This window comes from Amblyomma mixtum, chromosome 2 (genome assembly GCF_055824585.1).
Source record: "Amblyomma mixtum isolate Tamu chromosome 2, ASM5582458v1, whole genome shotgun sequence".
NCBI lineage: Eukaryota > Metazoa > Arthropoda > Arachnida > Ixodida > Ixodidae > Amblyomma > Amblyomma mixtum.
This window is the reverse complement of record NC_143013.1, coordinates 204,838,131-204,854,768: the sequence shown is the minus strand read 5'-3', so window position 1 is coordinate 204,854,768 and position 16,638 is coordinate 204,838,131. Positions and strand designations below refer to the sequence as shown.

At 46.9% G+C, this 16,638-nt stretch overlaps 1 protein-coding gene across 1 annotated transcript in view; it reads left to right on the top strand.

Moving 5' to 3' along the window:
- The window catches only part of LOC149362308 (signal peptide peptidase-like 2B), a 45,607-nt gene that overhangs the window by 13,325 nt on the left and 15,644 nt on the right, over positions 1-16,638 (top strand). Inside the window, exons 6-11 of the mRNA XM_089569693.1 lie at positions 1,606-1,701; positions 7,255-7,427; positions 9,260-9,356; positions 11,622-11,820; positions 14,487-14,561; positions 16,198-16,354. Coding sequence (XP_089425819.1) covers positions 1,606-1,701; positions 7,255-7,427; positions 9,260-9,356; positions 11,622-11,820; positions 14,487-14,561; positions 16,198-16,354 — 797 coding nt within the window. The remainder of the gene's footprint in view (positions 1-1,605; positions 1,702-7,254; positions 7,428-9,259; positions 9,357-11,621; positions 11,821-14,486; positions 14,562-16,197; positions 16,355-16,638) is intronic.

Genomic DNA, 16,638 nt, shown 5'->3' with positions numbered 1-16,638 from the left:
TAGGCATCGTTCAAATCCGCTAGCGTCTACAAAGGTGAACTGCTCGGTCAGTTTCGATACCGATTGTGTTGTGCACCATAATTTCCGCTACACAGTCCTTCGCGGGTGTGTAGTTCGCGTTCGGTTCATTGAACTGCATTGGCATTTCATGCTGTATTGGGTGATATTGAAAGCAAAATTCTTTCTATTCCGCATGTATAAATAGTTTGCAACACCAAAAATTTTACCTTAAACATATACGGAATGCGGGCTGCATGTAGTAATTCACGGCAGAATGAAATCAAGAGTTACGATGTGCCTGTTCCTCATATGTAATTAAATGGGAAGCGTTACGCGTATCGCTGCTAAAATTGCGGTGAGCTAAACGTAAGGCGCAGCAGCGTTTAATGCTGAATCACTACCACCTATTTGTAATAGAAATCCTGATTAGTTTTCTTGCTTTCTTTCGGAAGCTTTTCTTTAGAGATTGACGAGGGGGGGGGGGGGGGGGGGGCTACGTAACCAAGTGTTTACGCACAATGCTACGTTCGCTTGAGCTGGATAATGGCATTTAGCTGCTTTCTGAGGTATGCAGTCTCATCTACGTAAAGCAATCTTTCGACCGCGAAGATAAGAATATTTAAAAACGTCAACATGCATGGCGTGGAAATGACTACCCTACTATGATGAGACTACATCACCATTACCTTACCCTCACTACGTCCTCTGCAGAAAAAGGGCATCCCGCATATCATTCCAATAAACCCTGTCTTGTGCCAGCTGCGGCCACCTTATACCTGTATACGACATGCACCGCATATACGTAGTCAGCACATACTGACTACATGCGCCTCCCTGTATGATTTGACCTGACTTTGTAATTTCTATTCCTAGTTAGCTCTCTAAGAACGTCATTTTCGGGTCCATAAAAGATACGGTTAGCGGGATGAATGCGCGCTCCCAGAATTGTATATACAAAACAAATCCTGACTAAATGTCCACGACTTGCCGTGTGACAATTTAGCGTAGTTCTTCAAACATTAACCGGAACAGGTGCAGTTGTTTGAAGTGGCCTTCGAGCATTGCATTCGGCTGCTTGTGCTTGGAAACGCCCGGTAATGTGCTTTTGCCTTCAGGGATGTACGCGAGCTGCCGTAGTTTAAGGTTATTGCTCATTTTTCGCTGCGTTTCTTGGCTGGCGACAATAAACCGGCCAGGTCGCCTGTTTAACGATCGCTGCATGTTAGTTCATATTAGTTCCTGCTCGGAGTAACACAGTTGCTTTTCCAATGCCTTCGCAGCCATGACATCGCCGTCTATCCTGTCTTGCTGTAAGTTTGCTTGTCGAGATGGTCCCCGGTGACACATCTCGAACGCTGCAGTTCTCACTGCTTCGGCGTTCATTCCACATCCGTAGTGTTCGCTCATCATCTCCTTTCTCTTCCTTCCACGCATCCTCTTGAAGGACTAGGCCCAGCACGTTTTCCGTAGATATCAGGTATTTATCGCAGGGCGATCTCCATTCCCCTCTGAAACCGAATCACTGCGCGTTCATCCGAGCAGGTTATGGTCGGCGGTGTCATCCGACCGCCGTGCCAGCTACAGCTTGTCTCCTGGCCCTTGCAGGTACCAGCCCAAGGTCCCGCTGCCCTCCAGGAGCAGGACGAAGTCGAAGAAGATCGGCAAGAGTCTGCGGAGGCCCAGCGAACCCGACAAGAAGCAGTGAGTGGGAAGCGGAAGAGCGTTATTACATCGTGAGATGGTTGCCAGAATGGTGCCTAAGATATTCGACAAGCTCACAGTTACTCTCCGCTGTGTTCCCTGCCATTGAAGCCCCATGAGCAAGATGGAAATGATGCCTGCGTTTCCTTAAGGATTATCGCCTGGGGTCGGCTTCCGATTTGTCAGCAGTGGATGCAGGGGTGGGCTCGAGCGAGCAGTGGCGAAGAGGTAGCCAAGTGTTGCGCATTTTTTTGCATAGATTGGATTGTTAAAAGAAGTGAACCAGACAATCGCTTTGCCTGCGAACCCTTTTAGTACCAGATGCACATGTTGTCCACGGAAATCACTTACCCATGACGCTGCTGCTTGTACAGGTAGACTGCAACCACCAGGGCGTGACGACCCTTCGCTGCACATTGCATAATAAGCGCTTTTTAGAGCTGGCTAACAGGAAACGGTACCTAACCCCCTTTCGCTTTGTGTGGCCTCTTAGCGAATAGCAGGTCACGCCATAAAAGGGCCCCAACAGGTGTGCGGGGTAGTTTTTCACAGTCTGAGTGATCTGCCCAATGCCTGAAACATGGGGCCAGTGGCAGGCTCACCGTCACGTATGGCCACAAATGACTCGCGCTGTTGTCCCGAAAGCACGATCCAGCGCTCCCAAAAGGGAGTTCCGCTACCGCTGTCAGGGCAAAGCAGCTTGGAGCCATGAACGTGTTCCAGCCGTTTTCACGAGGTTTCTTTGGTGTCGTCGTGAGATGAGGTTTTTTACCCATGGCATTGAAGGCCTTGCCCCAGCTTAGCGTTGCTGTTAGTATTCCAAGCGTTCATCGTATGCCTTATTGTTTCGAGACGTGGTAACCAATCGATTACATTTGTCGCAGGACCTGCTATCCCTTTATTAATAATAATAATAAAATCTTTTATTGCCCACAATCGGTACATTACAATGAAACTGGCCTGTCAACACCTCTAGTGGCATTAGGGACTTGGCGCGGCAAAATCGGAAGACGGACGTGCAATACCAATGTAAAATATGAACACAACATACCCAACTACACACAAATATGAACATATCAACACAAAATACCAAAACAATATTAACACGAAATGTATCTTTACCAATGTGTAACAGGTTTCGAAAAGTAACATTAACAAGAAATGAAAATAAACAACAAATATCCAACGTTAATATATAGATAATTCAACGCTCCGTGCGTGATATTGAACATATTTCAGGCGTACAGGAACCGTATTACAGTGAACAAACCATGATTTTTCGCGGTTTTCTTGGTATTACAGAAAACACTTTACCTGGCAAACAATTAAAAATTTGGGGAACGTAAACACAGCGCCTGGCTTCTCCACACCTCGTTGAGGCGCGCGGCATATCCAAACGCGCGTTGCTACGTAGGCATCGGGAAGCTGGATGGCATCTTTTGAACTTGCTGTTTCAGAAATGCCCTACCACAACAGCCTGTACAAAGACTATCCGAAAACATGCAATACCAAATAATAATAATAATAATATTAATAATAATAATACTTTATTAAAAGCAGTGATGGCACAGGACGCGGACACGCCAAAGCCACAATTGGGCTTTAAGGCGCCGTACGGCAGCACCGACAACCTATGTTGATGTTACACACAGTTTATATTGAGAAATCACAGTTAGGGTTCACAATTCTTCCATCTTAGTACTGGCATCACGTGTCTGATCGCGATTGTTTAAGTCAATATTATAATCGGGCAATTCATTGAATATATATGATACAGAGTATGTGGTCTTGTGGCTTTACCAAAATAGGTTCGTACTCTAGGGGCAACACATCGTGAAATTTTTCGCAATGGAACTGTTTTAATATTGTCCAATTCAAAATCACATTTCCAGAAATACCGCAGTACAGTAATTTGTTTGAACAGACCAGAGGACAGAAATAAGCTTATTGAATTGTTGGGTGTTCAATATATAAAAAATTTAGTCATGTCTAAAAATGCGATTTATCCTGGTTTTTCCATTTAAAAGAACTATTAAAGAAAGAGCACATGCCACACCCAAGCAGAGCATATTCCAAAGACTGGGCTATAAGCGTCTGATGGTAAATGGCAGGTGAGCCTTCAGAGCATACAACAAGCATGCCACGCCTCTGAGTTTCTTGCTCAGGCAAGCCATATGTGTACTCTAGGACAAATCGCCTTCTATGTGAATAGCAAAACGTTTTGCATCGGGAACACAGGTAATGGGGTTGCACGAACATGATATGCAGTTGGAGCTGTAGAATAAGAGATCCATCATTGGGGCAAAGTTTGTGTGGGTTTTAAAGCGGACTAGAGTTTTCAGAGGGTTAATAGACCCTTTAGAAAATTCAGCGCCATCTGGTGTGTGGTGCGCAAACCGCGATGCCTCCGCCATTACTTGGGCATACGCCTGCCGGTATGCGCTCGGGCCAGATTGAAAAGTATGGCGCCCGGCGAAGCCACAACAAGCGCAATTTTCTTGTTTCTGTGTCCTAGCCATGTTCCTTGACATTGGCTCTCTGCTCCAAGCTATAGTCGCGATGCCGGCATGCTGCTGTGTGCCTTTCTGCAGCCAGCGCGGCGAAGAGACGCGCACGGAAACAAGCTGTTTCCAGAGCACGGAGCGCATGGAGTAGCTGCATGCTTCTTTCTTCTCGTCCGTGACCTGTTTGTTTTCACATTAAAATAAATCATGGAAGTATTGAAAGAGCAGCGAAAAGTTCCTTCTACCGTGTAGCCGCTCCGCTGTATAGTGAGCACAAAAATAAAGGTGCCACCTTCGGCGCACTCGAGGACATGCATTCCGATGCTGGCGACTATTTCGGCGCGTCACAAAATCAAAACGTAGCTCAAACGCGCTTGTTTTGGATTTTCAAGCATCCACGTCCATTCATAGAGAGTTCCGTGTGCGCGAAAAAGAGCGCGACGATGCGGCACGGCGAGGAGCGCCGTCGTTCTCTCCGTTGCGAACATGCAGCAAACGACGGTGACATAGGCGGAGTGCAGCAGCAGCAGCTGTGTGTTTTCGTTCGGTCAGTGCCTGTGCACTCTGGCTAAAGCAGGAGACGCATGTCCGGCAACACGTCCGGCGAGCCGCTCCGATCACCGCTTCCGAACTGCCACACCACAGCAAGCAGGACACACGGAGCGGCAAGCAACCGGTGTCGCACTTCGCCGCAGCGCAGCAGTACCTGAGCGCTGCTTGGCTTGGTGTACAAATATTGCAAGAAAACACGACATCGCCTTGTTATCAGAAAGACTGCCAGCTATACTCGAGCGGCGACAAAGCATGCCTGCTGATGTTGCGAGCTTTCGGTAACAGCACCGCGCTCGCGGGCGCTCCGGGCGACGAGCTCTGCGGCTGCCTGTCTGCCGTAGTCGTCGCTATAGGCCTATAGCCTGCTTCGCATCGAAGCGGCAGGGGCCGGCGCTTCGGAAGTCGCCTGCGCTATAATTGAAAGCCTATTCTTCACTCCGCTTTGCTGTCGACAGCATCACCTCACAACAAAATAAAAGTATGGTCAATTTCTACGGCGCCTTCAGCAGCGGAGCTAGCGGGCGCCAGTCGAGCCGGACCCCAGCGTCGGGCCAGCGGCAGCTGCGAGGCGGTTCTCGCAACAAATTCGCGCGTACTACAATTGCCACTTTTACCAGCAACTCGGTATTGACCAATGACCCAGAAAAATTATATATTTTCTCATTTCCCTATCCCAGGGTTTATTATTTACGTCGAGAACACTCATTAGCTCGTTTTTATGACGCCGGCAGACGGGATCCAGGCTGACCGGCCGGCAGGCTCGGCTTCTCGTTCGCACAAGAAAATACAAAACAGCCATGCTACCAGAAAGTATGCTTCCTAGATTCTAGCAACGACAGCATGCCTGTGCTATAGTGGAGCTTTCGGCAACGACACCGCCTGCGGCAAGCCGGGCGACGAACTGCTCGCTGGTCACCGACTGCCCTAGTCGTCGCTAGGCCTAGATGGTGAACAGCTACAACGCGACTGATTTCGCACCGACGGCTAGCGCACCGGCACTGCTGATCGAGCGCCCATATCCGGATCCACACGCATTTCGCCCTGCAGTGCGCCTGCTCGTAGTCGAGTCCGGTCCAAGTGTTGTTAGCCCTCCTTTATCGACAGTAGATTCGACCTGCAGGGTGACACGGCAACGCGCACTGTCGACGGATCGCAGTAATACCGGCTTGTAGCTTCGCTGAGAGGCGCGGCCGGACAATAGGAGTCCAAAAGCCTTTCCGAAAATCCGCTCGGGATGACAGTCAGGTCCCTCGACCACTGCAAATTTTCCGCCATCGCTTTCACAAACGCAACCAGACATGCCACAAGGTGGAAACTAGAGCAAAGGATGTGCAGAGCGCTATAGCTGCGCGTCTTCCAGCCAAAGGTGCCCAAAATATGGCGCACGGCGCCGACGGAAGTTGCTGATGATGATGCCTGCCGAGTTGCCAGACTGAATTTTCTAAAGGGTCTATTTCAGTCAAGTTAGATTGGAACCAATCATTCAGCTTAGTGGCGTCATGTTGAAGCCAAACTGGTGACAGGCACACAAGATCGCAATAAGGGCAGCAGCGTTACAAACGCGTTGCACGTGCTTGACTCGCAACAATCACCCGTAGAGTTAAAATGTGCTTTCGCCGTCGATCTATACCTAAAAAAAAAATTGTTGATGAAGTTTTTCACCACAGACACCTTGAAAAGGCGCGGTCAAGTTTAAGGGTCATAAAATGTTTCCGTGCTGGTATTTTGGTTGGCTGAGTGCGAATGCTGTCGGACCGCTTAACCGATTAGGAATTCAGTGCGAGTAGTTCTAATGTTTGGCAAGAGAAGTGTGATTACACCAACCGTGTGGCATGAAGGGCATGAGGGGAATTTAAGCAGTGCTCATCCTTGAACGGATGAGCGCGGTGGTAGTAAACACCTGATGAAATGGGAAAAAGGACCAATAAGAGGCACAACTAGCCTACCGTTGTAGTGTCTCCCGCTGTCCTTAGTTTAGTTACCTCTATGTGGCAAAATGGGCAAGTTGTCACTTAATCAGCCTCGTTTGCTAACACAGACCTAAGAATCACACTTGCATTCAACTATTCTTCCTAATTTTATCAAAGAAATTTCAAAGACACAATTCGCACATCTGCGATTAGGGGCCTACACTGGGCGAACGATGAGCTCGTCGTTTCACGTGATGTTCCAGCCACTAATCCACCCATCATACTAGCACCTAAGAAAAGTATTTTGCCTAGAAACAACACAGAAAGAAGGGTACAGGCGAACAGCTTAATCACCAACTTTGTAGCCACTCCATTCCACTTATGCGTTACTCTGTGCTGTGCCAATTACGCTTGGCTTCCCTCTTTTGTCACTGCAAGTAGAAAGGAAAATTCACTCAAGTGTCCCCGAGCACGCGCATTAGCAACTGAGTTTTTGTGGAGAAAGCGAAGTGGCAGTAGGCAACTGCGTACGTTGCTTGTCTGGAGGAACGCAGTGAAAGTGGCCCATGTTTTAATGCCATACGCAGGAAGAGCTCGGCCGTGTCCGTGGGTGTCCCTGTAGAGCGGTCCGACTTCACGGACAGCGTCAACGACATGGAGGAAGAGTTCTCGGTGCCAATCTCGCCCAAACTGGTCGTTATGTTCGTCATGCACATGAGCGTCATGCTGCTCATGCTCTACTACTTCTACCGCTACCTCGGCAAGTACCTATTCACGAGAATGCAGCTCACTGTGCGTGCTAAAGGGCGTAGAAGGCAGAAGATGTGCCTTGTACTTGATCCTGGTCTTGCCTTGTATGCGGATTTATTTTAGTGCAGTAGCACAGCTAGCCGCATTTAGTAGATTTAGGGCACGCGTAAATACGTTCCTGAAGCCTCTGATACACAACGAGTTGCAACTAAGAACTACCATTTAATATCACTCCACACCATGTCATACCCCAGTTGCAGCATGTCATTACAATGGCAATGATAAAGGCATTAGACTGAAGGCTTTTATGTTAAAGGCCTTTAGGTTGAAGGCGTTTAGGCCTTATGGTAAATGCCGCTAGGGTGAAGGCCTTTAAATTAAATGCATTTATGGTAAAGACCTTCAACATAAGGCCTTTATCATTCCGATTACATGACCCCTGACCATGACCTCACCTCCCTGACATACTTTGGCCTTTGTCTAGGTCAAAGGTAAGTCAGGTGCCACTGCACGATATTTCGCGTTTAGGCATGCTAAACCATCTGCTAATTTAAGAAAAAAAAAAGATTTTAACTTTGGCGGCGTCTCGCCTGACAGCTCGACCCTGGGCGCTGCGTCATTTTCGGAGACAAACTATGGAAGCGCAATCATCAATGTCGTTACTACAGTTTTCATGTACAGCCGGCCAAATCTTTACCTGGCTTGCGCGACGGCCGTCTTTTCGGTGCTCCTGCTCTTACGACAAAGCAAAATTGCGGAAAGCTCAATATTAAGCGCGGAGTTAGTGAGCCTATGTTTAGATTTGCTGTTTTCGCAAGTTTTCTCCGTCATAAGCTGCAGGAGCACGGAAAACGCGGCCATCACGCACGCCAGCTAAAGATTTGGCCGGCTGTACATATGTGATATTTTCTGATCCCTGGGGTTCGTAAAAAGAATTTGATTGGGGATTAAAAAAAGAACTTATTAGCTGGCGTCATTGCCATGTGACAATGTATGCACACGATTCAGTCGAGTAGACCACGACCAAAGTTTCAGCCTCAATCAATCATTGTCCAGTGCTTGGCGTAAGTAATATTTTGCTTTCCTCAGCATACCAAACTTTCGTTCAAGATGGCTTTGGAGAAAGAACGTGTGACATGCCTATAATAAAAACAACTCGTTTTACGTGTTGGGTTGAGTTATCTATGGTTTCGTTTAAGGGGTTTAACGTCCAAAACCAACTTAGGCTATGAAGGACGCCGTAATGAAGGGCTCCGGAAATTTCGACCACCTGGGGATATTTAGCGTGCACTGACATCGCACAGTACACGGAACTCTAGAATTTCGCCTCCATCGAAATTCGACCGCCGTGGCCTGGATACAACTCGCGTCTTTCGGGTCAGTAGCCGAGCGCCAAAACGACTGAGCCACTGCGGCGGCTCAAGTTATCTATGCTTTAATAGTCAGACCATTCATGAGATTTTTGAGACGTTTTTAAATAACTTGTTGCTCTATAGATTGCAAGATCGTAACTTGCAAAAGAAAAAAAAACGGGGCAGTTTGGAAATAGCGTTTGCATTGTGTTTTTGTTCTGGATGTCTTGTCTTAGATACGACACTTCAACTTTCAAGCGAGGAAGGCGCCGATGCTTAATCATGGCATTTGAGTTCGCAGCAGACACTTGCGTATTAGCAACAACATTACGTGAAGCAATTTTTGCACATGCCATGATTCAATCACCGAATCTTCTTTACTCAAAAAAACAAATTGATGACTCCTATAAGGCTCTATAGCGTTCTTTCCTCGTGGCCTTGGCGACACGCAGGCTCTCTCACCGTGTCTTTGTCTTCTTCAATGTCGCAGTGCACTTCATTGTCGTGCTGTTCGCTATGGCGTCGGCGGCCGCCCTGATCTCCTGCCTGGAGCCCCTCGTCAACCGAATCAACATCGGAACGTCCAAGTGAGTTCTCCTCCTGGACTTTTACCTTGCGCTGCCTCGTTATTCACGGCATGCGGCTTAGATTCACGTCACGCCAAGTTAGTGCGCGTTCAAGAATTTGAACCCTTTTTAAAAAGTGTTGACTGGTAAATACCTGCTTCGTGCTTTCGAATAACGTCGATAATAGAGACATTTAGCGTAGCGGAGACGTATAGCGCACACTGACACTGGCTTACCGGACTGCATCTGGGTATGCGCAGTGACAGGGGTGGGGTAAAGCGTAGCCATTGCGCATAAGACGCTGGCGTCCGGTAAACCGGTATCCGTCTGCGCTAGTACGTCTCCGGTACGCTAAATGTCTAATGTGTGCAAGCAGGGCCGGCGTGGATTGATTGGCCTGTGGGCTTATCTGAAAGCTATATAGTCGCGCTATGCGGCCCATAAAAAAAAAGCAGACTGCCTGAGAGTCTTAAGAAGAGCTGTTCAGCTAAAGCAACGTTGAGACTGTGTCATCCCGAATGAGCAGTCGACGATCACGGATACTCGCAGTCGTGGTTTCTAACGATCTTGAAAAGAGTTGTCAATTCTGACTTTCTTTTCTCGTGTGAAATATCCTTATTTTTAGCACGTGAGATGCTGCTGTTACATGGGAACAGCTATACGGCGTCGAAACTAGCCCTTTATGCATGCATTAGGTGACTGTCGTTTTCGTGACTCCCTAAACTGGGAGGGCCGAGGTGCCTGCCGCCGTTGCATATTGCATTACCACACGAAAGCACATTCCGTCAAACTGTAAGCTCTGCCCTTTAAATCATAATCAGGGGGCAATTTTTGTGATGAAATCAAGTAACCAGAACATTGTTACGGTACTGGCTAGCAGCACGTTCGTCTTAAGGAGAAACGCTGGCTTTAAAGTGAACATTTTTATTGTTTGAGATGTCCTAATGACATTAAGTGTGTGCACATATTCTTCCTCCTGGTTTGAAAGATTTCCTGGTTTCAAATAGTTTTTGTTTATCTCAATTAGTTCCCATATTATGAAGAAATAACTGAAGCCTCATTATATTTTTTCTTATCGGTCTCTTACATTTTTTGGTTCCGATTGAAATGGAGCTGTTGTCCAAGGCTTGCCATACGGAGCAGTCCTATAATATTGTTATTGAGCTACATCATTATAGAGAAAGGTTGAGTTATGTCTAAGCATCATCCTTATAAAATATAATTAGATGAATATAGTATTAAAAATTTGTCATGCTTAAGTAAGCGATAAAAAAAATATCATAGCTCTTTAGTTCTCCACGAAACCTACGGTATAAGATTAACTGAAAAAGCACCTACAAACATGGCGGAAACTTTCGTAAGGGAAGTTATAAGAGGAAAAACACACAGTTTTGAAAATCACACTCCAAGGTTGCTGTACAGGTCCCGAAAGCGGTGGAATGCGGATGTTGCTAGAGGATTTCACAATAGTGAGTAGTACCGGGATGTTAGAAAGAGCCCCTGCTTTCGAACAAGACCAAAATGGCGCCCTTCATGGACGTAGTTGCGGAAAAAGACGCGCGCGAATTTGTGCCGCATTTTCCTTCGAAATTATCATGTGGGTGCTTCGGAGGTGTGAATAATTTTTCAGTAGTTGGAGGTCGAATTAGACCTTCAAACTTTTTAAGTAGGTAGTGTAGAGTGTGACAGCTGGAAACCATCGGTAGTACAATGAGTAAAACTTTCCCGTGGCGTACTACTCGCCTTCACTTGGGTGAAATGCTTGAAAATTGGGTCTTTGACTCCTCCTTGTGTGAAAAAATGCTTTCGGCCATAGCGCTATTTGGTCAAAGGTACTCATACGCCACTAAAACGTACCATCACCTCGCGGTTTCTGCTGCGCACCTAACGGATGGCAAGCAATATTCTTGGCGTAAGAGCAATGCTTGTATAATATCACACTGAAATGTACAAGCAGTCTGGATAAAAATTTGCATCGACTACTAAATATGACGGAGTCTTCCGCCCTTATAATTTCCCCCAAGCTTGCGAGGAGCCTGGTTCATACTCCTCCTTAAAGGGACTTTAAGAACTGCATATTCCTCAACATTTTACACTAGAGAAATTAGGCACAGCAGCGCTAACGCTTGTATACAGCCCGATGGTAACGGTAACATTGAACTAGCGCATCTCATCTCCTCAAGTCCATCTACCACTGCGGTTGCTCCTCGTTTTCAGCAATCCACCTATAGTGAGGAACTTAGCGTTACACGTGTAACCGGCCGTCCTGGACCCCATCTTTCACAGGGTGCCCAAGGAGTTGGCGGTCTGCTGCCAGACGCGCATGGAGATCAGGCAGGTGGCGCTGCTGGTGTTCGGCCTGGGAGTGGCCATTGCCTGGTTCCTGACGCGGCGCAACGACTCCTTCGGCTGGATCCTGCAGGACCTGCTGGGCATCGTCTTCTGCGTGAACATGCTGAAGAGCTTCCACCTGCCCAACCTCAAGGCACGTATGCCCGGAGTTACGGGCCGCCACTATCTAGGCGATAGGCCCCACCTTTCAACTCTAACCGCGTCAAAAGCCTATCAAGCCTTATACAAAAGAAAAAAAAAGCTGTTTTTGATTCCATCATATTGAACCAAGCGGTGCTGACGCGGTCATAGTTTTGTAAGTTGACGCAGCTATCTCTTGTGGTGTTTCGTTGGTGTGTACACTTTTGCGAGTTACTGACAAACACAAGAAATCAACGTGGTGAAAGGACGTAAGAGCCGAACGAAACGATAAACTCACAACCACCTTGAGTGACGCAAATGTAGAAAACGCATGTTTCTCTCTCAGGGTAAACCAAATGAATTAAAATATAGCGCCGCACAATCAAACATTGAAAACCGTTCACTTGAATAAGTAACCAAGTTCGCGGTGAGCAAGAGCTATCCACTGTTCGCTGATGCGCGTGGCTTCACTGTGCATCTTAAAAGCCCTGAATATCTACTAACATCCGAAGCTGGGGTGCGCTTTAGTTCGTCGGCGTATTACCACCTTAAAAATCTCACCAAGCGACTCAGGCTATTAGGGACGCCGTAGTGAAGGGCTCCGGAAATTTCGACCACCTGGGGTTCTTTAACGAGCACTGACATCGCACAGTACACGGCACTATAGAATTTCGCCTCCATCGAAATTCATCCGCCGCGGCCGGGGTCGAACCCGCGTATTTCGGGTCAGCAGCCGAGCGCAGTAACCACTGAGCCACCGCGCTGGGGCCCAAAGTACTTCTGAAGAATGTGCTGACGCACTGGCGGGGAGTGGATGTGTGGAGACACAGGACTGAAGCCATCGACATAAATATCATCTGTGCGTTTTTTTCTTGTACCTGCAGATGATACAGGAGCGCATGAGTAGTGGGGCTCAACCACACTCTCTGTAGTCGGTGGCTAGATGGCTAAAGCATGCTTCTAGCAGGGTGGCGTGTTTCTCTTAGCCTTTCGTTTGCGTGCCTGCGCACTTTACACAGGACATTCGCTCGTTTCCGCTGCTACAACTCCAGGACGAGATGGGCTGCAGTGCGACGGCTCGCTGTCGCATTGATTTGGATGCACCGCCCTCTTTTCCATGCTTAGCTTTTATCCATGGGAGATTAATAATAGAACCATAATTAGCCATATGCCGCCGGTTGGATCCGAACCCACGACCACCGAATTTCGCGTCCGGTGCTCTACCAACTGAGCTACGGTGACGGCTGCACATCGACGGCTGTTAAATACCCCCGAAAGCAGCAGATTGGACAGCCGTCGCCGTAGCTCAGTTGGCAGAGAACCGGACGCGAAATTCGGAAGTCGTGGGTTCGGATCCCACCGGCGGGAAGTGGTTGTGTTCCATCTGCTTTTATTATTCTCCCATTAATAAAAGCTACAAAATTTTAGAAAAAGATATATCTGGCGCATCTCGGTTTCGGTGACTGTTGCTTCCGTCATTGTGTGTGTCAGTCTGGCATATATATATATATATATATATCGGGTGTTTCACCTAAGACTTTACGCAATATTTAAAAATAAGCTGAGTTAGAAGAGCGCTTCATTCTTCTTTCCATTGTCAGCGGTATAAGGCATCAGAATACAGGTAAGATGTGCTAACTAGCATAATGGCTAAGGTGAATAGTTAACTTTTTAACTATTATTGTTAGGCTCCTTAATTATTGAGAAGCGTGCAGCCCACCGTTAGTAATATCGATATCGGTTTTTATAATTTAGAAAACGAGGTTACTCTGGGTGCTGTGGGCCAACAAATTTTGGCTATTTCAACGAGCTACATGCACTGGTGAGGTTGCTTTGCCTGCAAGCTTCTCGAAAGCGGGCGTATTTTGGCACGATATAGCTGGAATTTGCCGGGCCCCAGCTTCGTAGGTAACCGCGTTTTCGAAATTCTAAAAACTGATATGAATACTAGTTACGGTGGGCTACACGCCTCTCAGTAATTAAGGAGCCTAACAGTAACGGTTGAAAAGTTAACTGTTCAGTATTAGTTAACCAGACTGCTAGTTAGCGCGTCTTACCTGTATTTTGGTGTACTGCACCACTGACAATGCTGTGCTGAAGAAAGCGCTCAACTCAAAAAGCCGATTTTTAAAAACTGTGGAAAGTCATAGGTGAAACACCCTATATATCAGCCGACAAGAGAAGGGAGAATGAGAGGCTCGTTTCAAGCTACAGATTAATCGAAGTAATATTCTGCCGTTGATGAACCCCCAAAATTAAAACAAATGAAAGCATTCCTCTAAGCTCCTTGGTTTCGGTTACCGTTGGCTTCTTTCGTCTAAGTATGTATATGGGTATATATACTATATTACTTTGACGAAGGCCAGGCCCTGATCAAAACGCTAGAATAAAGTTTTCCACCGTTGGGAGCCCTACCAGGCTGCCCTTAAATCGACGTTTGCTTATTTTGAAAAAAAATTTCAGTCCTGATCATGGATCCTTGTTCCTGAACTCTTTGTTCCTGAAGTACGTGCTCCTTAAAGTCCCGTCGAACGGCGGCATGAAGCGTCGTTTCGCACTCGTTGGAATCCTTCTGTGCTCTCATCAACACAGCTGGCGCTCGTGTATTATAATGTACCGTGTTTCAAGCCCACTGATTTGAAACTTTCAAACTCGCTTCTTTGCTTTTACTTCTCGCAGCTCCTGTCTTTGTTGCTGACGCTTCTGCTCGTCTACGATGTCTTCTTCGTGTTCATAACACCGCTCTTACGCGCGGTAAGGATCCACTCTACTGCTTGGTTTTAGTGGAACTTATTTTAATGAAAGCCAATGTTTGAAACGCCGTTGGACACAAAATTTCTGTTGTCTCTGGACGGCTAGGTATCTCGGAGGAACAAATAGTCCACCTAATGGCTTGCAGACAAAGCTGGTATGTAAGCTCAAACAGCTTGTTTGAATTGGTTGTTCGGTCGTTTAACTCGTAGAGTACAGAGTACTTATAACTCGTCACAACCAAAAAAGGAGACACGTACGCGTGCAACTTCTTTCCTGCTAGCGGTCACCCTGCAGCGAGAAAAATTTTACGAATACACAAAAGCAGCTTAAGGCTCTGGCAGTAGTAGGGGTGACTTTCAGCTTGGAAAAAGCAAGAAATACACAAATGAAGCAGCACGTACGTTCATGCTCGTGCACTGCGAGGGGGTTGTATAACTAGAAGAAACTACGACTGAAACAGCGTGCTCGTACTCCTGCTCTTGCAGAGACACATAGAGGCTACATGGACGTACTATGTTTAAAGAAACGCGGACACATCAGTTTTATATAAACATAAGGCAGTTACATGATGCCGCACCTTCTGTGACACGGGTACTGACCGGGAGTCTTCTTGGCTTCATTGTATCAAGCTGCTCCAAGTTAACGTCATTAGGCTCCAAGATTCTGCGTTGTTCAAAATGGCCGATGTAATGTTGAATGAATGTTTCGACCAAAGATGCGCTGACCAAGCACAGTAGCCTAACACACGGGAGTGGAAATGTACGCGACAGAATGTTTGTAAGAAAAAAAAGAAAATAGCAATATCTCGAATAGAAACGTTTATTTGAATCTTCCACTTCTAGATTGTCTGAGTTATTTTTGCTGACCAAAAAAGCGCAGAAATAACAGACACATGCAACATTTCCTTGCATTGCCCGATGGTGCCCAAATTTGAGCTATGAAGTAGCCCTAATTTTTGCGCCGTGAATTGCGGAAAAAAAAAATGCAACCCGAGACCAAAATTCCCATGTACTATGGACGCATTGCGTGTGCGCATTTCTGTCAGGTCCCGGTTGCAACAGCTGAAGGTTTTGGCCTAAGCTTTGCAGAAGTAAATGGGAGTGAAATGGATATTGCTCGTGTGCTTCTCCTATACATACTTTATTATAGATAACAAGCATTGAAATTATTTTGACGTAGATGAATTTTGCGGTGGGCCAGAATACTGTGTGCTGTGAGTAGCTCAAAGTGCGCGTCATCAAGTAAGCTGGAGCCAGCCTCAATAAAGTATGGATTGAGAAAATTACTTTTTTATAAGGACTGTGTGTTCTCTGTCAATACCCGTGTGGTGCCCAATCGTGACAGTCATCGGTGCGCTATCCTGAGCTGCACAATTACTCTAAACCTTTGTTACATATTCGTGAACTTTTCCATTTAGCAGCCTGGTTACCTGGGCCGGTGGTTACATCTTCTGGAATGCTAGTGTGAGGAAATAGACTAAACGAAAACGCGATACAAACCTTTGCTATTTGCGAGTGGTTCCTTTAGGAAGGAATCAATGGCACGGTCTCCTTCCACAGAAATGTGTTGAATGCCGCCTTTGCCTTTCCTGCCCCCGCCCTCTCTGTTTCCACTGTTCTTCTTTCTTCCCGGGCAGAACCGCGAGAGCGTGATGGTCGAGGTGGCCAAAGGCGGCAGCGTCAAGGAAGTGCTGCCCATGGTCATCAAATTCCCGCGGATATATCGTGGGGTGTACTACAGCTGTTTCCAGCTCAAATTCTCCATCTTGGGTCTAGGAGACATCCTTGCGCCAGGTAATTAAGCGATTGCAGCGCCACAGTCCTCAGTAGTTGTAGAGGTGAAAACTGTGGCGCCTTTGATGCTGTATCCCACTTGTAATGCTCACTACCACCGTTCAAAATAACTGGTGGCCATTTTATGCTGCGGGCCTATTCACCGTTTCTGCGTGTAACGCCTCGTATATTTATTCGAAAAGTCTGCAGCCCCGTTCAAGAGAATTTGCGAAACAGGGCTACGTTTGGCTGAACCAGAATTAACTAAGCAAAGTCGCCAGACACAAAGCAACTATTGCCTGAAC